Source organism: Apodemus sylvaticus, chromosome 2 (assembly GCF_947179515.1).
Source record: "Apodemus sylvaticus chromosome 2, mApoSyl1.1, whole genome shotgun sequence".
NCBI classification, from domain to species: domain Eukaryota; kingdom Metazoa; phylum Chordata; class Mammalia; order Rodentia; family Muridae; genus Apodemus; species Apodemus sylvaticus.
Window position 1 is genome coordinate 13,546,965 of NC_067473.1, and position 27,904 is coordinate 13,574,868.

The window sequence follows — 27,904 nt, forward strand, 5'->3', positions numbered from 1 at the left end:
ACTGTTTGCCTACTAAATGTACCTTATATGGTGTGATTTTTAATTTCTCAAACATTAAAGGAGGCCATTAGATTATTGGATAGGCAAAAATGTACTCATTTCCTTAGAATTCTTGCTAGATCATATAGCATGCCTTATTAGAGATCCAACATTTAGTAGAATAAAAGATTTCAAAATAATTGAAAACTTTAAAAGGTAGACATTAAAATATTATTAAAATGTGTCATCTAAATCTGGTCATAATTAGACACAAGTAATCAATGCAATTTATGTTTGCTTACTTGCAAGAGTGACAGAAATTTTACCATGAGCTTACAAAAGCCATCTGTATTGGCACTGTTTTTAAACACCATGCTAAAGTGACATGCCTCATAACATAATAGTAGCAGACAAAAATTTGTTCAATTTGCATATCTCACTTAAATGAAGAATGACATGGTATAGTACACATGGGACGAATTTATTTTGTAATCATGCAAATGACTTATTTCAGGAAAGATTCCTATTTTTTAAACAATCAGAATTTTAGATCTTTATGGTGCTTGATGACTAAGAATTCTTCAAGTAACAATTTTAAAAATTCTCTCCCTGGGTCTTTTGTGATGGAGCTGGGGATTGAGTGCAGGACCTCATGTTAGCTCAGCAAGCACTCTAGCCCACAGACCCTGTCCCCAACAAATGCTTGAAATATTCACTGCTTAGGAACCTATATAACCAGATTCTGTAGTGTTGAAAGAAAGTATTGGCTTTTCAGCACAATACGCTATTGTTTGGATGGACAGCTTTCACTTTAGGAGAAAATATTCATCTAAAATATAGATGCAAGATGGAACTAGAAGAAAATATTGAGAACTTTTGCTAAGTCCATGAAACTTACAACTTCCCTAATAAAAAGACACAACAAATGTCCCCAAACACTATTATATAAATATTAAGATGAAAACAATGCAAAACAAGGTCAAGACAGTCAAATGATAAATAAAAACAGAAATAGGAATATTTGTCTTACATGCAATGGATAATGCATAGAATGACCAGCCCCAAACAGCATGCAGGGAGGAGCCATTGTCAGGAGGAATTGACAATATGCAGATCATGTCCCAATCCAACATATAAAGACAGAGAAGAAAAGGAAATCATAAAAGAAAATTGTCAATGCATCACTTGTACTTGTAAATGGCAACCTGGCAGAGCATTGCTTTAGAAATATCCATTAAAATTACACTAACTAGAAAATTAAAAACACAGTCATCTCATAAGAAATCACCATCAAAGGCTTGAAGAAATCACTTTTAGATTGATGATCTTCGAAAGACCATCATAAAAGGATTAAATATGTAGTACTTCTCTTCAGCATGAGTTTCAACTAGCATAATTACCAAGGTCAGCATTTTGATGTTAACAAATTTTAAATTTGTAACAATTATGAATCAGTATTAATACCTAAGAGTTCAAAAATATTTCCCTGATTAAGAAGTCTCATGTGGTTGCTAGTTTGCCATTTAGAATTTGCTTAAAATAAAAAGAAAATCATTATTTAAGTTGATTGTTTTAAAATATTTTAATAATATTTACATGCAATATTTATAGTTGTGGTAAAAACAAAATTCACCAAAATGCACATAACAGCAAAAACTATAAGATATTCAAAAAGTAACATGCAAGCAGAGGAACAAAATTGTTTCCTAGATGAGAAAGGCATATACGTCATGGCAACCTCTCCCGGAATCATATGCAGCAACACAAGACACAGAGTACCATGGAATTCTAGCTGTGAGTGAGAACTAAAGCTTCCACCCATCCACACTGCTATACTTTTAACAGATGGGAAGCTTGAAAGCTCATTGAAGCCAATTTCCAATGAGAACTTCCATGGGCGGGGCATAGCATCACTGTGTATTTAATTTCCAAGGTGGAGTGCAGAATGAGAATCAGTTCACCTCCCTGATTTTCAGATGAAAACCCTGGTGTTTAACAGGGTATTGTGTACTGCTCAAGCATAAAGCCTTGCTAACCAATAGAAACAGATTATAACTCAGTCCCACCAATCCATACTTAAAGATCACTTAATGCAATGCTGCCTCTTCAGTAGACTTCTACCACAGGTTTTAAAGGAACTGATAGGCATACCCCACAAAACTTACAATGATGCTAATTTTTCTCCAACGTTTTGTATTTCTATGAATAAGTTATAGAAATATCCTCCTGTGCTGAATATGTTATGCATACATATATAAGTAAGCAACTTATAAGTAAGTACAGAAAAGGGGTCTTAGAATATTTTTTCAAAAAAAAATCCCAAAACTTAACACTTTATATTTCCAAATTTGAACATCTTCCATTAGGTGAAGAAAGATTCTTGAACTTCTAATTCCAAACAAACATTATTGTTGTTATTGATATTGTTATTGTTATAACTATCACCACTACTATTATTATTATGATCACTATTACTACAGGATATGCTTAATTTTATTTTATGTGTGTATGTGCTTTGTCTGCATGTGTTTTTGAGCACTGTGTGTGTGCACTGCCCAAAGCAACAAGAAGGGGGCATTGGATCCATTGGGATAGGACTTTCTGATGCCTGTGAGCCACCACATGGGTGGGTTCTGGGAAACACACTCAAGACTCTGGGAAGAGCAGCCAGTGCTCAGCCTTTATGACATCTCTCCAGCACCCAAAATTCAATTTTTACAAATTAAAAGCAAAACAAAGACAAGTTCGCCAAAAGTTCTCATTCGTGGAATCACAGCACAAGAATCATGACTGTATTTGCACTTAGAAATCAATTTCACAAGCAAAGTGTTAGGAAGACGTGGATACGATATTAATTTCACCAAATTTAAAAACGAATTTGCTCAGGAGCCATCTCATTCTGATTACTCTGATTAACATTATTATTAGATAAACTTCCTTAGCCACCTTTCAGCCAGTGCAACCCTTTACCGTCATTGGCACACTTCTCTCCAGCTCACTTAGAAGGGAAGCTCATTTCTGCCCCATGCTCTAGAAGCTTGGTACCAGGAAAGGCCCCTTGATTTGTAAGCTTTGAGAACAGAAGCTTGATCCCAACTCGGATTTAGCAAATTTGAAAGCACTGCTGTCTAGCTTCATTCACAGTTACCTGAACGTTGGGTCGCCTTTTTCTTAAATTAATAGTCGGTATACCTACACCAATAGGCTGAAGCAACAGAAAAATGTAGGTCATTATCCTGCGTGTTAACATAAGAATTCTATCCTCCAGTCAACTCTAGTCAGCTATTTCCTTGACAAGGAACAGAACAAATGATGTATTCACAATTCAAAATATTTGTACCATTTGAGTCCATGACAACAAAGCAAAACAAGACATTCACAAAAACCAAAACTGCTAATGGTAGTAAAAATACTTTTTTAAAGAACATGTTTATTTTCTTCTTGGATTTTCCTTAAAAAATGTAAAAATTGGAGAAGGGAAGAGATAGTTTGTCTTAGATAAATTTTCTTGGTTGAAACAAAAAAGATTACAAAATAAATATTGTTGAAATGTGCTTTATACAACTACGATATAAAGTTGGAAAAGCACCTGCAAAGTTTGTTGTTGTTGTTGTTGTTGTTGTTGTTGTTGTTGTTATTGCTCTGCTAATGTTGTTTTTGATTTCTTTTGTAGCAAACCTACCTTGGTAAAGGTGTTGTAAAAGAAGGTTGGGCCTCCTTGGTCTCTTTGGGATATGGAGGCAACAGCTTACAATGAGATTCCTGCTTATATAAAGGAAGCCTGAGATTCCCCTTGGTTCTTCCTACCATGCATATTAGAGGGAAAAAAATGTCTGCCCAGGAGGAACATACGCTGAACCCACCCAGGCCTTAGTCCTACACTTCTCACCCCTCCCAAATAAGGTATAAAATAAGATTTCTTGTTTAGACGCTACCAGTCTATACTTTTTAATAAAATTTGCCATAGCAGTCTCAATGGACTGTAACAAGCATATCAGGATATTACAAAATCTTGCACATTTGAAATCTGACCTTTTGCTATCTGAAAGAATAAAGTAACTGATATTATGCTAAAGAAGAATTTAACCATAGTGCTAGATTTAGTTTGATTATTGATTTCTTAGACATCAATTATACATGATTTTCTATATAATTATTTATTTTTCAGATATCATATCTAAAAAACTAAACTGGGTCTTTTAATGAGAAATAAAAGATAGAAAAATCAGAATAAATAATTCACTATTTGTTGAAATATGGTCATGGAGTGATTTTTTTTAATGACAATTCCATAGAAAAAAATATACAAAATATTTGTGACTCATTTATTTACTGAAATTCTGAAGCCAACCTGTGGAACTATCTATAAAGTACAAAACTATACTGAGATATTTTATGATAATGTAGTAAGAGGAACAAATCCTGACACTGACTTTATAACACTTGCATGTGTTATTATTTTACCTTATTAAATAATTATGGACATTAGAGAGGGAACTTTCTTTCAAAGATATTGATGGACTGCTGGTGAAAGAATTAAAGTAACTTTGAGTATCCATTACTATTCTGGTTCTTCCTAGGTGTCAGATGCTCTCTAGAGCCTTAAAGTGGCAAGTGAGATGCATGGAAATGAAGGTCAAACGTGAGGATTTCATCCTTCTGGAGAGAAGTAGGTAAGCTAACTTGGTAAGAGAAAATGAAGAATGCTGTCAGATTTTCATAGGTTGTCATCAGCAACCTTGGAATCTCTTAAGGGAGGCACGGGGTAGTGTTCTTTTGTCTTTAATGCTACAAACAGAATTTACAAGTTACAGTTCCATTAATGTTAGTAATTATGCCGACCATTAGTAAATAGGAACAAATTACATACATACCTTTGGCTGAAGATTTGGATGCAATAAGACATAACCATTAGGATCAATTGCAAAATAGTAGCCATTGGGGCACAGCTGAAAAAAAAAAACCAGTAAAAATGCTTAGAGATTCCTAGGTCACAACTAGAAATTCACATTAAAAGTTGTAATAGATATTCGGTACAAGTTTTGTAGCACAATGAAGAAACAAAACATGGGCTCTTCACATTTTTAAAATGTTCTTGAACTCTTTTGCGAGATTAGCCATGTGCAATTGTGGCTCCTTGTATTAGGTTCATTTCAGTCCCCAAAATTGTTTGTAAGAAAATGCCCATGTCCACGGGTAAGACACTAAGGGGCCCTGTCCCCAGTTGGTTCCAATTGATAAACAAAGTTGCCTGCAGCCGATGGCTGAGCAGGACAGACAGAGGTGAGACTTTCAGGATTCCCAGAGGAAAGACAGAAGGAGAGGGAAGATCTGTCACGCCAGGAAAAGGAGAGGAAAGACGCTATGCCTGAGAAGGAACGGGCAGAGAGCATAGCCATCAGGTAGGAGCCAGGGAAGAGTGACCCAAGAGGGCTGCCCAACTAGTCCAGGGCAGCGAAGATAGAAGACAGGATTCAGTAAGTAGTAACTTGGGAATATCAGAGGGAGGTAGATGAGTAGCAGCACAGTCGTTGATCTATTTAAGGCATTTAAAAAATATAAAGGCTGTGTGTATTTGTCTTTCATTCAAGAACCAAGAACAATGGGGTGGTAGTGAAAAACACACTGCTGCCGGGATCGTTTTGAGTGATTAATTGGGTACTGCTACATACATTTGTACTCAAGTGGTTTGTGGCCAAACTACACTTTTGAAATAGGAAGCATTAGTCAAAGAATAATTTGCAGCTTACTGTAAAACGTGGTGTCAATCTCTTAATATCTTCCAGAGACACATCAACTCCCATCACCCCAAGAATCAATTGGTTCTAAAAGAAGATGGGAAAGTTAGTGCATTTTATGCCAGAACATATTCTACAGAAATGTATATTGTCTTCAGTTTTACACACATACACATGCACACAAACACTCACACTCAAACTCATACACACACAAGGGGATACTTTTGATGTCAATTTACAAGGACTCTCAGATTTGACTGTTTTTCACAAATTCATCATCCTAATTACTAACTTATATAAAACATTAATGATTAAAGCTAAATCACAAAAGACATGATAATTCTATTCAAGAAAAGAGTTGGGTCAATAACTATGGTCTGCTGCTATGAACCAATCCTATGCTGAATAAAACCAACAAATAAAACCAATCTCACAGATAAGCCACACTAAAATTTTGAAACATGATAAGGAAGGACATAGATTATTGTATTATAAATTTCAGTATTAAGATGTCAATGATCCCAAAAGTGAGAACCAATGCTTTGTAGAACTTCAGTAGTAAAATGAAGCAGTTAACTGAAATTTATTAAAACTAAACAAACAGGGCTAGAGAAATGGCTCAGTGGTTAAGAGCACTGACTGCTATTCCATAGGTCCCAAGTTCAATTCCAGTAACCACTTGGTGGCTCACAAACATTGTAATGGGATTCAATGTGCTCTTCTGGTGTGTCTGGGAAAAGCAACTGTGCACTCACATAAATTAAATAAATAAATAAATAAATAAATAAATAAATAAATAAATAAATCTTTTTTATTAGCTTTATTTACTTTATTTACATTTCAAATAGTATCCCCTTTCCACATTACCTCTCCTAAAACCCTCTATCCCATTCCTTTCCCCCTTCTCATTCCCCCTTGCATTCCCCTATTCTGGGGAATCCAGCCTTCATAGGACCAATGGTCTCTCTTCTCGTTGATGCCTGAAATGTTCATCCTCTGCTACATATGTAGCTGGAGCCATGGGTCCCTCCATGTGTACTCTTTAGTTCGTGGTTTAGTCCCTGGGAGCTCTGGGAGTGCTGATTGGTACATATTATTGTTCCTCCTAGGGGGCTGCAAACCTCTTCAGCTCCTTGGATCCTTTGTCTAGCTGCTCCATTGGGGACCCCATGCTCATTTTATTAGTTGGCTGTGAGCCATTGGTGTTATGATCCACTTTCCAATAATGATAAATAAATCATTTGAAAAACTAAGCAAACAATGCTTCACTGGAAGTACAACAGACTTCACTGAACTATAAACTAGAAATAATTTCTTTAATCCACCAATATAGCCTGTATTATATATAATCTATTAGTAGTAAAAATAATTTCTTTAAGACATACATTCTTAACTATGTAACTTTATTTAAATTCAGAAATATTTAATACATATTAGACATTATATGTATGTATCATATTCAATAATTAGTGACTGCTTTCAAGTGGATAGCTCCTGTTGCCCTGATAGTATTACCAGAGTTATAAAAAATGGATATTTTTTAGACTAATTTTTATTGAGCTGTAAAAAATAATGAAAGAAGGAACCTATTAGATCCTTAAGTTATTACAGAAAAACCATTACTTGAGAATTCAAAAACAAGGATTCAATCATTTATCTGGATCAGATTCAAAGAGAACATGTCTTGAGTTTTGTATTTTTACCCCTGATTTCCATAAATAACTCAAGCATATTTTAAAAAGTGGGCTCAAGGTCCTACTGTCCACCTAGCATGTCATTACTTGCAGTTGGCTTTCAGTTCCCATCGGGTCACAGTTAGACCAACTGAAGCTGAGCCCTGAGTCTAAGGCCACCAGGATTTGACCTTTGCTTCCCCTTTCCCAGGTGGTTATCGCATGGATGGCTGTTCCCACTGACCTCTAGCCTTACAAGACAATTACATTGCACGTATCTCCTTACAGAAACATCGTACCCACAAGGAGCTTCGACGTCATAGCTTATCATTTATTATTATTAATTTTATCAATGAACTTTTTACCTTTAAGTTTGTCTTATTTTCAGATTGGCCAGTGACGTTGAAGACTGGTAGAGTTCCAGTAATGACAAGACCCAGCTCCTAAAAATAGAGAAAGAAAGGCCGATGAAAGCAAGATTTTGAACTTCATACTAACTGCTGCATTAGCCTTTGAAACTGGAAACTTTGCAATTATCTCGTTAATAGTCACAAAAAATTTAAAAGTACTTTTGAGCATCTTCGAAAAGTTTTTTTTAAAAGGAATCAATGAAATTTTCTTAGAAATAGATACTATTAAACAGTTTTGAATTATGTAACATTCACTAAGCATTGAGGAAAACCCGGCTTAGACAAATGTAACTGTGACATTGTAATAATAATGATCACATTTACATTTCCTCTACAATGGTAGTTCATGTCAGGTGCCTCCATATAAAACTAGCATTGAAAGCTAGTTTGCTGAGAGCTGTTTTCTGCAGCTTCATTCACAATTTTTACGCTCTAAGTCAAAGGTGTCAAGTTGTATCACAAACCTCTAGCTGAATGTTTTGCTTCATACAAGAAATATACCACTGGTAAAACATTTCTAGATAATTCAAGGTGAGTCCTGTGATGTTTAACTATTACTTTTAAATAATCCTCAAACGAATTTCCTTTTAACAACTAGACCCAAAGTATCTTCTTTGATCTAAGCACTTTGCAGTAACACACTTTCTATAGCATACAATAAAAAAAAAAAAAGTTTGGGGTTCCTGTCTCCTTATTTTGAACATTGCAATTCTTTCTTTCTCCCTTAATGTGTGAAATATCACTTTATTTTCTAATAAAACAATCTCATGATAACACAGCCCCAGTTCTGTTTCTTGCCTATAGCCTGGGTCTCTAACATTGACCCCGTGTTGGTATTATTTCTTCAGTGCACCCAGTGGCCCTAAATTTGATAATGTACTGTTTTATGTGGGTTTGTTCTCCCTGTGCATTATGGAAACATGACTTGTGCTACCTTCAGCTAAAATGTCTCTTTTTCAACCCCTGCTCTAACTCCAAATATACAACTTCCTTTTTAAAGTGCCACAGATCTTTGAATTCTTCACATCACAGTAGTGATTGAATTTGTTCTTTAAATACTATATGTTCCCTTCCTAATAAACTGCCAATTTGACTGAAGTGTAATTTGAAGCCCTGGCATGCCGTAATTCTAAGTGATAGGTCACTTACTTTTCAACCAGTACAAATAATGCTCTCTGTGCTCCCTGACCATCTAACTTACGCATCCCGCCAGCCACCGGCTTTGTAACATCTTGTTTCAGCTTGTAAAGTAGAACATTTAGATTCAGCATTTCCTCCAGATGTTATTTGTGTTATCAGTGAAAGGCTTGCCAGCAATGCAGACACTCTGGTTGATGAACTTCTGGTCATAGGAAATTCTGCAGGGCCTAACTATTGATTCCCCCTAACGTGTTTAGTCTATGATGGATTTGAACATTTGAAACATCTTGGTCATGGCTGAAGATGACCATGTGACCTTAAGTAAATAAGTAATGTCAAGAAGGAACACTGGACAGTCATTTTCTGTGGCTTGAGGTAAGCAAGCTTCTCTTTATCTTTCTTACAGGCCAGACTGCTGTTAACAGTCCCTATTTTCTCTCTAACTTCCTGTGTGTGTTTATTTTGCAAGTACCAAGTGATAAGTTATTCTAAGGGGTTGTATTTCGTCCTTCGGATACATCACTGCACTTAGAGAAATAGCAAGGGCATAGAGCTGGACTCTAAGTAGGGAAAAGGTCAGTACTGATTCAGCATTTACCTTCCGCTTTGCATTTAGACTCTTAAGTACAATTACTCTGATAAATGACTGGAAAGTCTTCAGATTCAGATTTGATATATGAAACTAAGTATTTTAAGTTGTAATGAATCTTAAGTATTTTAAGTTTTAATGAATAGTGTCATGAAGAAAAAGTAAATTAGAACAGAATTTTCCAGCTTCGTTCATATTGACAACGCAGGCTAGATAATTTTGTGCTGTGTGGGAAATGGAGTCCTATCAGTTATAAAACAGTGACAGCTCTCTGCGTTGGACGAAAAATGTCATTATATATGTTCAAATGATGTTGACAGGAAAAAAGAATGCCCAGTAGAAAATTACCGCTTAAGCCAAGATAGAATACTGTTGTAAGATGGTGATTTTGTTACGGACAACCTAACACGTGTGTTATCCCACAGCAGGTTTGTGGGCTTTGTGAGGTATCTCCACAAGTATGTCTGAATCTGAACTCAGAAGCAGAGATTCTACATGAGGTATGGTTATGTCCATGCTGATTTAAATATGTTCTGTGGAGCTACCTAAATATACTTTTGAGTTCGTGTAATGTTGTACATGTAGTCAAGAACAAACATCTACTCTAAAAATATATTTTTCAAATATATTCAAGATATGGAGTTTTTGATGAACTCACATGATGTTCAGCATGATTTTACATTAGAAAAATCAGAATGTTACAGAAATTCCCGTACATTCAGCATTTTAGATTTGGAAAACTGGTATTTTTAGTGGATCAAGAACAACCTAAAATTTTGCATGTATGATTTTATACTGATGCAAATCTAGGTTTTTCTGAACACTTTCTAAAACCAGCCAAGAGACTTTCAAAGGAAGGAAGTTTAGGAATGATTCAGTGAAAGGAAAATGGAGAATGTCACCTAGAATGAAGGCACGTCAGTTATGACAGCTTTGTTCAAAAATCCCATTCTCTTACCAGGGCATCCAAATACACATTCGTCCATTGGACTTGCTTTGCTTTGTCACCGGCTAAAACCATTGGTCTTCCCAGAACATCTAGATATTCCTATTTATACAAAAGAAAGGTTGTAAAACATGAACAAAACAAAGAAACAGACATACATCAGATACTATGTTTAAAAATAGTCTGCAAAAGAAAAGTTGAAAATTGAAAATGAATATGGAACCAAATTCCTGAGTATGTTTATTTGGTGGGGTATTTATTCTACATTTCTGATTTAACTAATTTCTTAAATGGTATGTCGATACACATACCAGGTCAATAATACATCTTCTCCTGCTTTATTTTTTTCTAGTACCAATCAGAACATTGTTTCTAAAAGTAAAGCCAATGATAAGTGAAATATATTCCTTTTGAGTTGCTTTCCATGTTGATCTAAACTATTTAAGGGTCTGTGATTTATGTGTGAAATTGCACAAATTTGAAATGATAAAGCAGCCACATACTTGCTTTCATATAACAGATTGTTTGGATGAAATTCAAAACTGCATTTAAACATATCAAAAAAAAAAAGTAAGAGAAATACGTGCCAAGTCCTCATAGCAGTCACACGCACTGCTGTTTCATCTCAGCGTCACTGAGCCCAGCAGCCCAGCACCCGTGCCATGGAGTTTAAATCTTAACAACTGTTTTGTATGTAACTCCTGGTGTTTCAAAATGAGTGATGATCTTTAAATCAGAATTGATGACTGCTTCAAAATGATAAATACTTAAATTATAGTGGCTGAACTCCACAAAATGTCATGTCACAGGAAGGCTCCCCTCTTTCCTCACGAGTGGTGCTGGAAAGTCACCTTACTTATTTAAATAAATATGTACACAGACCTGTCCCAGTCTGTGGGAAGGACTCATGCCCTGTCTTGGGCTCACCTCACTCTCCCAGAATAATTGCTGTTGAATGATCTGTATGGCTGAGAAAGTGACTCAATTTACAATCTCATGTAAAAAAAAAATTACATGAGATTATTACTAGATGCTATTTTATCTATTTTCCACCACCTTTTCAGAGCCCAAGAATAACAATCTATTTTTTATATGTATTAATCTGGGTTTTAAACGTTTAAGGATATAAAACCAATAAATATCACATTAGCCAGCATTGTACACAAATAACATAAATCGTTTTTCTAGCTTTACTTCTTTTCTTTATAATGAACTCATTTAAACCAGGGACATATCTTCTTATTTCCAAAAAGTAATCTTATGCTTTGAAGAACTTATAAAAGTTTTAAATAACCATACCTGAGTATTAATTCTTATTGCACCAATGGACGGAATCTCATAATAGTAACCTGAAACACATAGATATTCATAAATATTGCACTTATAACACAGACCCACAAAATTATGTTTCTCAAAGGAGGAAAGGGTAACTTTCATTTTAACTTAAGAATATAAATAAATAATATAAAGTATTTATATTAAAATATAAATATAACTTATAGTCAGAACAATATTGAGTAACGAATATTGTTAACAGCCTTAAAGAATTTATGATAAAATTTACTATATTTGTAGGTAATATAAGATAACTACTGTCCTCTACATAGGAACACAGAAGCTACAGCTATTAAAATATCCTCACTAAAGTATTTTAAAGGTAGAAATAGATACATAATTATTATATGCATACATTTTCCAAAATACAATTTCTAAAATGTATTCAGGTTTTCTTCTCTGCTGTAAAATAACCAGTTTATTCTTCAAAAGACTTCCTTTTCTCCCAGTATAAAGAAAACAGTTTGCTGCATAAAATCTGAATACCGAGAAAAGTATGAGATGGTTTTCCAAAAGAGTAATTCAGTCAGTCAAAGGAAAAATATGCACAAATCTGCTATATGTCATTAGATATCATTGCACCTTTCACCAGTTCACAATATTAGGATCAGATGTTTGAGTATATTCTAATGCAGTGCTAATCTCAGAGTCGCTCCTATCTTCTTTTCCTTAGAAAGTGAGTTCTGAATCTAATTCTTATTACATACCTTTTAAAGTTCCTACTTTACATTATTTTAAACGTGAGTAAAGACATAATGATAGTTTTCAAATTATTTTATCTTCTAAGAAAATATGCTCAAGAGAAACATATGTGTTACCTTTATTTTCACAAGCCATCCACTGAATAGGTCCTCTGTCATAATTATGTTGACCAACAGAAAATGTAAACACACGGACCTAAGAAAAGTTGAAAAACCGGGTAAGAACAGCAAAACAAATTGCTAAAGCAGAAACAGATAAAAGCTCAGACAGGCCATGAAATTAATTAAACAAGACACACATTGAAGCTGTAAAGGACTTGAGGAGGCATTAAAAGGAAACCATATATCCACCCTGAACACAGATTCCCAGTGCCTCTGTGGTTTAGCATCATGCTGTTCACTACTCAGCGCATGGACAATGATGGTGATCTCCTTAGTGACACGTGCCTCCTGCAGGGGCAACTGAACCCTGTCTTCACCTGGTTAAACATATCACACACCTATCAATAACAGTAAAAACATTTCTCTATCATGTAGGCAGTGGGTGACACAAAATTTGAGATATCTGAGACTATGATTTCCTGTCACTTATTTACTAGAAAAGATGGCTGACTTCAGCAGCTATTTGGCTTGCTTCTTTCATAGCCATATGGGGTGGTCATTGTGTGTGCACAGTGACAGGGTGTACCACATACTTGTGTGCACATTCATGTGGAGGCCAGAGGTTGGCATCAAGTGTGTTCTTCAGTTCTCCACCTTTTAGGGGTGAAAGGGTCTCTCTCTGAACCTCAAGTTCACTGATTCACTAGACTGGTTGTCCACCAACACCCCTCCCCCCAAGAAATCCTTCTATCTCTTCCTTCCAAGCTCTGCAGTTTCCTGCTATCCCCTGCTTTTCAAATAGGCCCTAAGCATCTGGACTCAGAGCCCCATGTTTGATCTTGAGACATGACCAAAATGGAGTCATCTACTCTGACAGTTTCTTATTTGTTTTGTGTCACACAAGATCTGTGAGCACAAATCTCAAAATCCTAATTTTTCACACTTCTTTCTTTCTCCTATTGATCTAGGCCACGGATGTTATAATGCTCTGTTCTGTAAAATGCATGCTTCAGATACTGCTGTTTCTATGTGACGTTTTATCGGAGCCACCACCATCCAGGTTGCTTCAGCTAGCAACGTATGTAGATGTCATATGGTGGACACACCTGTTTTCTCTGTTCGTTTAGAGACAGAACCCAGTCTGGTCTCAAACTTGCCATGATCCTGTCTCAGTTTCAAGTCTTCAAGTGCTGCCTCTGTTTCGGGGTCCCGTGTCAAGTCTTGTAGTTTGATTCCTGGCTTGCATCTGAATTTCAGTAACTTAAAAATTATATGGATAACGAGAAGGCCCCGAGAAGACAAGTGCCCTCTCTGATCTCTTGCCTGATCTGACTCCCTTCAGAGAAACAAACAGTATTTCAGTTTCTTCACATTTTTAACTGGGTCATTTAGGGGGTTGTCCATATATTTCAAAATACTACTTAGTCAGTCAATTTAATTCTAAGGGAAATATTTTTATAAGGCTGACCACCCTAAGTAATAATGCAGTTTAACTAGTGTGCCCTAAGGAATCTGTACTTGGGCACGTCTTCATAATGTTAGAAGGCATGCCGCACATATTCAATTAAAGAACAGCTGCTTCTACTTCTTGTTACCACAACACAATTATAGTAAAATACTTTCCATAAGATACTGCTCAGTGCAAGTGAATTATATTTCTAATAACAGGGGCACTACACTTAGACCCACGTTGTGTGATTATTTTGACTGATGTTATCATTCAAGCAGTGCAAATAAACATTTAAATTTTAAAAATTTAAGAAGAAGAGCAAAGTGACTTTTTTGCCTCATTGTTTTCCTAGTGCTGAGTTCACCTGCCTTCCACGCAGGGCTCCAGAATCCGAATGAGGGGCTGAGGGATATGATCTGGGTGCAGAGGAGTGGATTCTGTTACAGTTCCTCATTATCAAGCACTCTGAGTTCCTCTTTGTCTCACTTTTCTTTGTTCAACCTTGGTGCTTGCTGACTTGAGGGCAAGTTGCATTAATAGTTGCATCACTGCATGTTATAAATATCAAGTCTCTGCAACTTCTTTTTCAATTGTTTTTCTAGCTGCAGAAATGAACAATAGCCCCATTTTTTTTTCCAGAATATTTTCAGTGGTAACTAAATTGTCGAGAACTAGAAATTCAACTTCTGAATAATTTATGAGGCTGGCTTATCATTATGGTATTTATAAAATCTGCTATACCCAAGATGCTTATTTTCTTTTACTTAATTTAATGGAGATAATACACAATAGTGTATAGCGATAGTATCTGTATACAAAACAATCATCTTATAATTTTTAAAATTACATACTTAATGGAGAAAAAGGTTTCCACTCAAAACTTAATCTGTGTGACACATGCTTCACACATTACAATGAAACATCAGTATAAAAGTTACTGAATTCCGAGGTCAACCTATTTTCCATAAGATATTGTTCAATGCAAAATCATTGCAGTATTTGTGTTTTTAAATATATTTTCCCTAATTAGTTCAGGAGAGTCTGATTTTATGAGTGTTAAACTTGACACAGTATAGCACCCAGGGGTGACACTGGTGATCTTGGTGTGCAGTGGCTTCTACTCAGAACTTCATGCGTCATCCCTTGCTTCCCATACTGCATTGCTGCCACCCAGTGGAGCCATCTATGAACTAACTCTGAAATGTGGAGCGGCCCAAACGGAGGGCACAGATAGTGCCACTTAGGTTTCCTACATATTTTTGAGACAATAATAACAACATTCCCCTCTTCTTGTTTCTCCCTCCAAACTACCGCATATACCCCAGCTCCACTCTCCTTGAAATTCATGCCTTCTTTTTAAATACATACATATATTCCTATAGTGAAGTACAGGAATGTATGCATATATATACACATATATCCCTATATAAAACCTGCTAAGTCAGGTATAAAAATATCTTTACATTCATGATTCTTGAGAAATGGAATGAGTCTCTGAAAGATTTACAATGTAAGCTTCAAGGCAAAGAATCTTCGCCAAGGCCTGCACATTCCAGTTATTCCAGTGTGTATATTGTATAAACTATATAAAAACAAATACAGCTACACAGAAAACAAATTGTACTTCTGAATATGCAGTCAGGAGATAAAGGCTTCATGTGCACCCTCAGGCGAACCTGCCACATTCTACTGGGCCTATATTGTGCCAGATCAGCTTTTGTGCTAGGTACATTCTTTGACTCATGCTAGGAAAGCATTTATAATCATATGGTCAATTCAGGTAATTAGCAGATGTACAGTGGGAATTTTCAGAGTGAAACCTACAGGGAAATATCAGTTAAATGGTCCTTAACCAATGTTATCCAAGCCTTTCTTATCGGGTCATATTGCAGACCTACAGAGTCACAAATGACTTCAGAGATTTCTTATGTTGGAGCCCAAAAATGATGAGAGAATAATAACTCCGGGATAAATAGCAGTTCTGAGTTTGCACACCTTAACACCTATTGCAGTGGTTTCATATAAGTGTAAAGGCTTGTTATATTAAGAGAGAGTGCAGAGTTGAGTATCTTCTGTTCTCCAGAGTGACAGACCACCAGGCTTGCTGTGATTTTTCATATAAGTCATTTTAGCAAAATGTGGGAAGAATGGAGCTAAAGGGCACACTGGTTTACATCATGTGTTTTGTAACTTGGGTCTTTTCTATCGTCCTAAATTAATATCATTTTTATTTTTCATTGCATAGATTCTCTTTAGTTTAATAAGAACTTTAAGCAAACATAAGAATCTTTCATTTATTTGTATCATTTTTGATTTAGACATAGGTAGTAAGCAAAGGAATGTATGGAACATAATAAAATTAAACAAGCTCAAACTGGGCTTTATTATTTGTAAATTTATGTATTTTACCTTCAGTGGTTTAGATATCTATATCTTTGGGAAGGAGATATGGCTTAGCAAGTGAAGTTGTTTGCATTCCCCAGTAACCATCCTGAGAAATGGAGCCCTGGAATTCATGGAAAGGTAGAAAAGGAGACTTGACCTCACAAAGTTTTCCTCTGCTCTCCACATATATGCTGTATGCCATGATGCTCATGTCTACCTGTTGTATGTGCACTTATATGACAAAAAATAAATCAAAATTTAAAATTTGATTTCTTTGAACAGAATATTATAATTCCAATAATTCATAGATGATTGCAAACCTAGAATACTTAATTCAAGAAAGCAGCAAATTTAGCTTTTTAAATATAATGATGAACTCAATGGTATAGTGTTTGCCCGGCATGTAAGAGACCTTGGGTTCAATCTTGAGTGCTGTTAAAAATAGATGCATATATAATAAAGTATATGTCACCACTTCATAACTTTATTCCAAAGTTCTTATTTCTGCCAAATGATTTTGTGAAATTTTCTGCATTGTTTGTTGAAATCTAAAATACTTTTCTTCAATTAAGAGTTCTCTAAACCCACAGGGTCAGCTTTGTAATACCACATGAATTTGTTTCCCAGCAGAACCCAGTTACTGGAAACTGTCACTTCGACAATTATCAGTTACCCAGAGTTCAAGTTTAATTTACAATAGGCAAGTCTCCAAAGAATAATGGGAATGAGTCTATGAAGAAAGGAAGCCAGTAAAACTGAAATAAAAAACTTCAGCTATTCATACAAGTGAGGAAAGTGATGTCAGAGATGGGTTTTATAAGTCTGTTCTGAGAACTAAGACATTTGGGATTAAGCTTATCAAGATACTAGACTGGACTAAAAACATCTAGGAAAATACTCTACAGTGGTTTCCACAAGCCACACACATATTTAAACACAGGGCCTTTAAACAGCCTACATTTCTAGTCCTATAACATAAGGCAATAAATAAATTCTAGATTCATGTTCACAGTTAATTTATTTCCTAAAACCCCAGGATCTGAAGGGCATTTGTAGCCTACACAGCTTTGATGATGTATATTGACTCCAGCTTGGTTATAGATTCAAAAAGCATCCTTGCTGAAGGTGATGTCAGGCTGTCTGCAGAGGAGGGAATCTCTAGTGTGGGCAAGTGGTTAGCCTCAAGGTTGACTAGAGGAAAGGCCCTGACAGATGACCAGCCAGGATAGTCTGTATGAGCCTGTCCAATTTAGACTACAGGAATTTAAGTTCTTGACTCTTATCACTTGACTTTCAACAAATTTTTTGATGTCTCTTATTTTGACTTTCATATTTCAACAATATGTCAAGAAAGATAATGGTGATGCTACTTTGATCATGTGAATGTTCTAACTATGAATAAAAACCTAAATGTGAAGTCTTTGTAACATATAAAAGTCATAATAGTGTAAGTCTTAGCTGTAGTACTAAAGATGGTGATGACTACACCATTAGCTTAGAGCACGGGAGACAGTATAACAACTCACTTTCTGTATCAGGTCATAAGCCTTTCCTACATCAGGAACCTGAAATGGCTAAAAATAACACCTGTCTAGATGATCAGGTTTGGACATCTATTTATTCTACACAACAGAAGACATCAATGCTAAGGAGTTAAAACTATCTATATGCCATGTGTCTATCTATGTTCAACCTACTTCAGTTCCAAAGATCTAAGAGAAGTAACAATGTAACTCATTCTTGCAGAACATGACCAAGTCATTAACATAAAACAACTGTTTAAGAAGGAAAACAACATGTGAGTATCATAAAGCTTTCACATGCACCATCTTAAAAATAGGTTAATGTTTCTCATATGTATCATGCAGATGTGTGGTCAGTGTAGATCTGTGCCTTGGGATCATACTGGAGTCCTGCTAACTGTTGTAATGAATCACTTTCGTGTTATTGGATTACAAAGAGGACTTTTAGTCCCTCTTTCCCCAGAATACGTGTCTTGCACTTTATAAAGTAGGATAAGACTTCAGGAACAAGGGATTTCCAAGCAATCTGCAGTCTATAAAGATTATCACCAGCTGACTACAGAATGCAAGATAGAGAGTGATTCCGATCAGATATACTTCTTGGGTAATAAAAAGTACTTCACCATCACTAGTGATGAAATGTTAAAAGAATCTTGTGTATTGGACAGACAAGGGTAAAAAGCACCATGGAGACAAATCATATGGACTTTCCTACCTTCAAGGAAGGTACATGAGGAAGTGCAATATCATTTTTACTACAAGCTCCGATCATACAGGAAAATACTATTTGAACCATATCCACTTAAATGAATTACAAATCCACTGAATGTTTTTTGACATCTGTGATGTTCTCATAATTTGAAGTATATTCAGTATATACATGGCATGTTTATAAAAACTGAGCAATTACTATGAGCCAAGCACTATGCTATTGCTTTGAATTCTACTGTAGGCTCACAAACTTATGTCATACTACTTCACAAAGCTTCTAGGATAAATAAAAACTCAACATAGCATGTCAGCATATAATGCAAGTGGTCATCTTGTGCAGTGAAAACAAACCAGAAAGAAGGTGCTTTTAACACAGGACCAAAGGATGCTCAGACAAAAGGAACACTTGAGAGAGGCTGGGCAGAGAGCCCCCAGAGAGACAATATATGAAACAGTTTTAATCAAAACAAAAGACAGTCATGGAAACAGCTAAACTAATAGCCTTTCCTGGCAATGTTTTATACATAAATGATTCCATGTTGACATAATATAATTATGACTAAAACATAGTTCAAGTACACTCACCTAAGGTGTTAATTTAATTCTTCATTTTATATGTAAATGTGTATGTGTATGTGTATATGATGTATATGTATATACACATAATCTGCAAAATGCACTAAGGTGACATACCTCAAATATGAACAAAATGTACCTGGAAAGTATTTTATTAGTGTAGAGAATAAACTGTCAATCTTAATTTTATTTTAAGAGAAACAAAAGTGAAGCAAATGGTTTTGGAGACAAAACTATATACAGATATCCCAACACACACCTGCACAAAACGTTCCATTTAAATTGATAATTTCTCCACAGGTTTCGTCAGTACTGCATTGTTTCAACTGCATCCTGACTCTAGCATAAACCATATTGAGATTTATAAACAAAGGTATATAGCTCTTATTCAAAAGTGTCACTCTAAGAAATGGTTGATAGTGCAAAAATACCAAAAAAAGAAAAAAGGATTTTAGAAGCACAATGTAATTGGTAAATGGCATTCAATATTTTATAAGCTAAATAGCCTTCATTGTTGATGTCCAGACAATTCCTTACAAAGACTATGATTTTTTCTGATGAAGGAGGGGGGCACAAAAACAAGTAGAGAATAAAATAAATTATTTCTTGTAAAATTTCTTCCTGTCAGTTAAAACAAAAGCAGTTGTTAGTGTAAACCTTGATGCACCTTCAGTCATTTGTGACTTGGTGTAGACTTTTGCAGACAATGGAGAATGACTTTCTATGTGGCATTATAGGAAAGAGTTCGTCATATTTAAAAAGAAACCTCTAAAAATTTTTATAATAATGGATATTACTAAGTGATTCTGACATTAACTGAACATTCCTTAGTTTGAAAATTATTTCACACTCACGTCTTTATTTTTTTTTTTTGCTAGATACATTGAAATGTTCATCATAATAATTTTGCTTGGCTTCTTTTTAAAATTAAATCCTGAAAATTAAGTGAAGTAGCAGAGAATCATTTTTCTCCTTAGAGGGGGAGTGTGCACTGCTAGTGAAACAATTATGAATCCTACAGAAAAGCAAATATGCTTGATTTTCTAGTCCTGGGAATTATCTTTCAACTCTAAGTCTGGTTTGACTTTCCTTTACTCATTTGTGTGTTCTTGTTGATGGAGATCATTTTAGTTTTGGCACCATTTTTAAGGAGGTCTCATACACATGGGTGAACCCTAAGGAATGTCCCTGCTTCAGGTAAAGATTAGAAAGTGAGTGTGTTGTAATTTGGAACAGCTGTTGCAGGAGATTAACATGGATTCAGTTTTAAATCTCCACCTATCTCTAATCAGGTAGATTGATTCCCAAGAGTAGTGCATTCCAGAAAAAGAACCCAAACATTTTGTTCTAATTCTCAAAGTTTTTGGCTTCATTAGAGTGTGCTGTGTATCCACAGGCTAATTCGTCAGCTGCACAGGCAGCATATCACACCTACCTGGGCTGCTTTGAGTCATCTAGATGGAAACTGAATGTAAAGCATTCACTGGGCATGTGCACTCTCCCAGTTCTTGGAGGAAAAAGCGAAATAAAGATAGTAGCTTTCCGGATAATTTATTTAAAGGGCACACATTTTTAAGACCTTATAATTTTTATATATTTAAGTTCTTTTATTTTGTTGTGGTAAAAACATACTGTATGAGGTATACCCTCCGCATATTTTTAAGGAGACATATATCGGCTCATATTTAGGCCATCCTGTTAGTGAGATTTTATGAGTGTAGCTTCTGACATTACTTGAAGACCCAATCTTACAGCTAGTGCCTTGATCTACTGACTCTTACAATCTTTGGACCCCCATTCCACAATGTATCCTGAGGGGGTACGATTATATTATAATCTCAAAACACAAAAGAAGTAATAAAAAAAAAGTATCTGAAACAAAGCCATGTTTCTTACAGTTACAATGCCATAGGACAGCTCCCTGAAGTCATCTTGCAAAACTCAAACTGTGTGTTCGCAGATTGAAAATAACACAATTATCTGTCCTTCTTTCTCAGTCTCTGGCATCTTCACGATCCTGTGAATGTGACTATGCTGATAGCTCATGTAAGAGGAAACATATTCATTTATTTGCATGTGTGTGTATGAAGAGTTTATTTCACTGAGCATGATATCTAAGTTCAACTATGTCACATACTACAGAATTTCCTTTTGTTGAGGCCAATTAGCATTTCCTAGCATGTGTGTGGCATGGTCTACATATCTATTTGCCAAAGGATGGCTGGCTTGTCTCTATAGCCTGCGTTTAGAGTTGTACCAGGACCCAGGGCTCCTATGTGAGCCCTGTCTTTGTATCTGTCTTCATCACCTCTCCTCCTTCCAAGTCTTCCTATGTTGTTCCCAATCCTCCTAAAACTCATGGGTTCTAATCCATTAATTATAATTGTCACACACATACATTTATCAATACAACCAACTGAAGAAATTTGATCTTGCTCTTGATGATTAGCTGTGACCTCTTCAGGGTCAGCTAACCTCTCCAGGGTTCATACCTGGAGTGGAAAAGACTGAGTCTCCCTCTCTCAGCACCCATCAATTGCCACATGGCACTGTTTTCTTTAATATATGCATAATTGTATGGATGTGCCTCAAATATCACTAATCCACCGATTGGAGCGACTGCTCATCCACATTTTCCCCAAAAGTAAAACTGTCCATCAGTCAGAAAACAAAAGCCATGTATGGTCACACATGTCTGCTATATCTCCAGATAGCAGCTATCTGGAGGCTGGGGAGGAATGGATGGAGTTTTCATTAGGATAAATTTATAAATTTTTAAACCACAAGCTAGACATTGTGTCTTCCCCCGTGACTTTTCTTGTGGACTTTTTAAAATTATATATTTTCTTTATTTACATTTCAAATGTTGTCCCCTTTCCTTGTTTCCCCTCTGAAAACCCCCTATCCAATTCCCCCCCCCCTCACCAACCCGCCCACTCCCACTTTCCTGACCTGGCATTCCCCTACACTGGGGCATTGAGCCTTCTCAGGTCCATGGTCCTCTCCTCCCTTTGATGTCCAACAAGGCCATCCTCTGCTACATATGCAGCTGGAGCCCTGGGTCTCTCTCTATGTGTACTCTTTGGTTGGTGGTTTAGGCCCTGGGAGTTCTGGGCATACTGGGTGGTTCATATTGTTATTCCTCCTATGGGGTTACAAGCTCCTTACAGAAGTGGATGCCTCAGCAGGCCATTGGACTGAGCACAAGGTCTCTAATGGAGGAGCTAGAGAAAGAACCCCAGTGGCTTTTAAGCTAATCACTTAACATTCTAGAAAAACAGGTTGAGAATCAGTAAGAAGACAGGACTCTTGATAAGACTCTTGGGTGAGCAGTTACAGGCCTGTGAAGTTACCTTAGTGATATAGTAATACTCTCTTCGCAGCAGGAACCTGTACCTGCCCTACATTGTCCCTGAAGCACTGCAAACCTGAAAAGGAACATATCCCAAAAGGAGAACACTGATCTTCCTCTTCCCCATGGCTTCTGGGATACAGCCTTCTTGAAATTCTTATGACAATCAAAGCATTTCTCCCAAACCATCCACTGAACTTATTTTCAAGCGGGCTGCATCTTTTGGCTGTTCTAAATTATTTTCACATTTAAAAAAAAATCACTGTAGATATTTCTTGCTGCATTAAGACTTCAAATCTTCCTATCAATTTCAATGATTAGAAGACATCTTTCTCACTCTCATTTCTCTCTTTTGATAATGTAAGACTAAAATGGAACCAATAAACCTACAATCTATGACTAATATATTTGTAGCTTTATGCTTGGTTACCTGAAAAAAGTTTTATTTCACCAGCAATGCGATTTTGTAACTGCAAGTAACATTTTGGAGAAAAGAAGTTTCTCCTCACCACCACCGGCTACCCTTCTGAAAACTATCTACATATAAAGGTTAAAATATTCAAAAATAGCACTCACTTTTTTGTCTTTATTGTATTTGGCAAATATCTCCTGGGCTCTCTCTTCTCCTCCATCCGTGAATAACATGATGATCTTATTGCAATTAGCTCTGGAAACATTATACTATTTAAAAAATATGCATATATGTAAATTATTCAGGACAAAAGTTAGGAAAAGAAAACAGATATGAAAAAAAACATGTGCACATTATGCCCAACAAATAAAATGTCTACTCCTTAGTGTGTTCTAAAAATAGGTTTGCTGATCAGGCCAGGGGTGGAAGCCCTTATTAGCGAGCCGAAGATCTTGCCACCTCCTTTCTTTTAAACCTTCCATCAAATGTCACTCCATTGGTGACACCTTCCCAGACCACTATGCTTTAAACTAGAATGTGCTCCAGATTATATCTTCTTTATAATATTTTTTTAATTTGGTAACCCTCAGCATTTTGTTTGTTTAGTGTTACTTTTTCCCACAGCCCCATACACGTAAGAGCCTGTGTTATTTAGATATCATCTGACTCATAACAATATCCCTGTAACTGATTAGTGTTTGGGCTTTGCATGAGTAAATGTTTCTTCTACCCGCTTTTATAATTTTATAGCGGAAGCAACACATAACATTAGCCTGATTCAGACTTTGCATATTAACTTTTTAATCCATTTCCAGACAAGCCTTCCTCTCTCTGTTCTTCCCTCCTGGGCAATTCACCTTACATTTTGGAGATGACAAGATTCCTGAGCAGTGCTACACACAGTGCTCCTCAGGGCTCCTTATGTGTTGAAGCCAACTCCCGGAGCACCCACCCCCCATCTCTGTCCTCTCCTGACCTGTCACACAGATTCTAATCCTGCAAGACTCAATTCCAGCAATAAATCGTCTTAACCTTTAAGGCCTTGCAAAGAACTGTGCATAAAATAATGAATTAGCATCAGAGGACCATTAAAATGAACAATTAATTTAGCGAGTTGGACTTCTTGGAGCTAGCAAATTATAATCTTAGCTTCTCCACTGTTATGGAATGTGTTTGCTTAAATGACGGAAAAAATGAATTGCACTAACTTCTGAATGTGCAGCTTCTTTGAAAATGTCAACCTTTTCTCTTAAGCCTATCTGAAAGTATAATATGAGCCTAACATGTAATTTAAAAGTTTCTAAAGGGCCACTAAAGCAGAGTAATAAGTCAATTCTAAGCATAGAGCTCATTTAGATTAACCACTCAAAGTGCTACCACTTAAACATGAAATCACTATAAAGTTAGTGAGAAAATATATATTATATTATGTTCTTCTATCAATGACCTTAAACATTGCTGTGCAATTTGATACAACTCAAGTAGGCAGGCAGTCTGCTAAAGGCCTTGAGAACCTCCTGTAATTGGGATCATCAGCCTCAGCCTTTAAATGAGCAATTACCTTTTAATATCAACAACCGTTTGCAGCGCTCTAATGTACCAAAGGCTGATACTGTCACTTTTCAGGGAGGATAAAGCCCATCTTTTTGGGACAAAAATTAATGAAGACATTTTCCTATATTGGTAACAAGTTCCCACATCATATTATCTCAGAACATTGACAAGCCCATAAAAACACTGCAGTAAAAGCTTCTAATGAAGCAACAGTAAACCAAGTATTGACTAGCTAACGCATCTGCCACCTCTACCGTGGCTCACTGAATAGCTGAACATAACCTGTCAGTCAATTTCAATGGTGGTCAGTAATTTTTATAAGAATGTCTAAAAAGCAGACAAAATAAAATTACCTATTGATACTTACGTTAAGTAGCTGTTCAAAGGCAAAGCTAAAGCCTTTCTTGTAATCTGTTATTCCCTTTGCTGTAATGTTATTCACAGCATCTTTCAACACCTTCTTGTTTCTCACGTTCGCTTGAACCAGGTGCTGGAAACAGCTTACATCCTGAGCATTGCTGTTAAACTGCAAAGAGTAAAAAATAAACATACAAATGAACTCTGAAATCAGTTGCATAATTTCCTATTTCTTTCTTTATCTCTTTCTTTCTCTCTCTCTCTCTCTCTCTCTCTCTCTCTCTCTCTCTCTCTCTCTCTCTTTCTATCTTTCTTTCTTTCTTTTTTTTTTTTCGAGACAGGGTTCCTCTGTGTAGCCCAGGCTATCCTGGAACTCACTTTGTAGACCAGGCTGACCTCGAACTTAGAAATCTACCTGCCTCTGCCTCCCATGTGCTGGGATTAAAGGCGTGCGCCACCACCGCCTGGCTTGCACAATTTTCACTAACTCTCAACTGCATACATCTCAAGCATGTGACACTGTTTCCCTTTGAAGAGAAAAATAAAATCCTAAGTAACAAAGGTGTGCTAAAGGACCAAGTGGTGGGATTTTCCTACTATAACCTTGAGTGTTCCACTGTCTAAATACTTCTAAATAATCCTGTAAATAATTCGGGAATTTGAGTTGTGTGAGGGCCTTTCCAGTGTTCACATATTCAGAATCAAGAAATGACATGTTTGATCGGGACACAGAGAGAAAGTTGGAAAATTTTAACTGTCACTCACAGAAGGGCTCCTTAGAAAAAGAATGTAAGGGACAATAGAAACAGATATAATTTTGAAATTACAGTCTTTCATTGGGAACTAAACACAGGAGAACCTCTAAGAGAACTCAGAGCAGAGCAAGACTTTTAGGACTGTTACCCCTCAGACATCTCACAAATAGGCTGCTGGAGGATCATGAAGGCAGAATGGACAAACAAACCATTGTAAGTGTGGGTGGCCGAGAAGAGTAGAAAGCACAGGTCCACAGATGCTTTCTAGAACTGACATTATGAACAAGCGAAGTTCTCTAACTCTATGGGTAGGTTACAAATGGTTATGCGCTATACAAATAAATAACTGTAGAATGCTATTCTCATTCTAAACATACATATAAGATGCAATGCAATGTTCATCTGTCAAGTAATCATTTCATAGCAATTAAGAATCACAACACATAAAAAAAAAGAATCACAACACATAACCGCGCATTCAGACATAAAGCAAATTTCACACTTACGAAGCCACACATATACCACGTATTTGTAAACAAATGCTTTTAAAGTATTTACTATAAGCTAAAAATAGAAACCACTTTGTCTTTCCAAATCTTCTACAAGACAGGCATTTGTTTTGTCCTCGTGTGACACACAAGGAAACTTGCAGGCAGAATTTAGATAACTTATCTCTAAAATGTGCAGAGAGGGAGAGACCTTGAAAGACTGGCCCTAACTGGGATGTCTCCATCCAATTCCTCCATTCAGGGTTCAGAGATTCAGAGAGTGTAAGAGTCAGGGGCAATAAAAAGCACAAAGAAAACAAGGCCTTCTAAACATAGCAGGACCAGCATACCAATGTATTCACAGAGTGTGTGGCAGCATGCATAGAACCTACATGGGCCTGTACAAGATGGGGTCCTAAAGGTAAAGCAGAAGTAGACACACAGCCTCATCTCGAACACAGAAGCTATCTCTGATTGACAGCCAGTTCCAAATTAAAATAAAAATGTTTTAACCAAGGGAGTCTCACTGGGGAGACAAACTAAGGGTAGGCCACATGACTAGAAGTAGATAGCCAACACAAAACAAACAGCGGCATCTTTGGAGTTTGTCTTGTAATGTTATGTCATGCTATGCATTTCTTCTTCTTCTTCTTCTTCTTCTTCTTCTTCTTCTTCTTCTTCTTCTTCTTCTTCTTCTTCTTCTTCTTCTTCTTCTTCTTCTTCTTCTTCTTTCCCCTCCTCCTCCTTTCTTCTCCTCCTTCTTCTTTCCTTCCCCCTTTCCTCCTTCTTCTTCTTACTATTATTATTATATGGCTTCTGGTCTTGTGTTTTAATGGGATCCCTATCTGTAAGAGTGTGTGTGTCCCTGTGTTTCTCTGGATCTTACTCTTTTGTTTGTTTTGGCCTCTTTAAGTTGCTTGTTTTTATTTTACTTTTATTATTCCTTAGAGGTTGGCTTATTTTCAAATGAGAGAAAGAAAGAGTATAGATCTAGATAGAAGGGGACAAGGGGAGAAATTAGGAGGTGCTGGGGATAATAATCATACTGTATGAAAAAAATCTATTTTCAAATAACTTGTACCTAGACACAGTAAGTGGTGAGAGTCAGGACTCAAGCTAACTGTTCCTTCAGTTATCCCAAACTGCCTCTCTGTATGCTATGGTGAACTGTGCCTAGCTCACTGAAGCACAGACTATCATGCTCTGGGATACAACATCGCAAGAAGAGTTTTTAATTTGGAAAGTGAACAGTGCAAGAAATTCTCTTGAGAAATGACATTTCTGTGGCTCACATATTTCAAAGAAATGTTAGTGACGAGCATGGAAAAGAATACCCCAGGCAGGAGAACATGTGTGGACTACTGGGTTTGAACCATGGGAAGCAGGACAGGGGCTTGAAGAAGAGATTAGCCTTGCAGTCCATGAGGACCAATGACACCAGGTCAGAGAAGCTGCTGGGGTCAGATCACAGACCACAGGCAGGATGTGGGGAGTCACTGTGTCAGATGCAAAGTGGGTGCAACGTTTGATGCCAAATGCAGAATAATCTTAGTAATATTTGAAAGGCCACCTGCCCGCTCTTGGGAAATAGAACTCAAGTGTGCAGGCGCAGAGGCTGCTGAAGTCACCTGCTTGACAGTCCCTATGTTATTTAGGGGAATGGTCAGAAACAGAAACCGTCTTTGAACAGTCTGCAGGATGTCTGCTAGAGGACAAGTCAGGAACTGG

General features: G+C 36.5%; 1 protein-coding gene across 1 annotated transcript in view; it reads right to left on the reverse strand.

Moving 5' to 3' along the window:
* The window catches only part of Cacna2d1 (calcium voltage-gated channel auxiliary subunit alpha2delta 1), a 445,325-nt gene that overhangs the window by 48,806 nt on the left and 368,615 nt on the right, over positions 1-27,904 (reverse strand). The window contains exons 11-18 of the mRNA XM_052173128.1: positions 24,944-25,102; positions 23,187-23,291; positions 12,629-12,707; positions 11,775-11,824; positions 10,488-10,577; positions 7,756-7,833; positions 5,730-5,804; positions 4,854-4,928 (exon numbers count right to left, since the gene is read on the reverse strand). Of these exons, the coding sequence (XP_052029088.1) occupies positions 4,854-4,928; positions 5,730-5,804; positions 7,756-7,833; positions 10,488-10,577; positions 11,775-11,824; positions 12,629-12,707; positions 23,187-23,291; positions 24,944-25,102 (711 nt within the window). The remainder of the gene's footprint in view (positions 1-4,853; positions 4,929-5,729; positions 5,805-7,755; positions 7,834-10,487; positions 10,578-11,774; positions 11,825-12,628; positions 12,708-23,186; positions 23,292-24,943; positions 25,103-27,904) is intronic.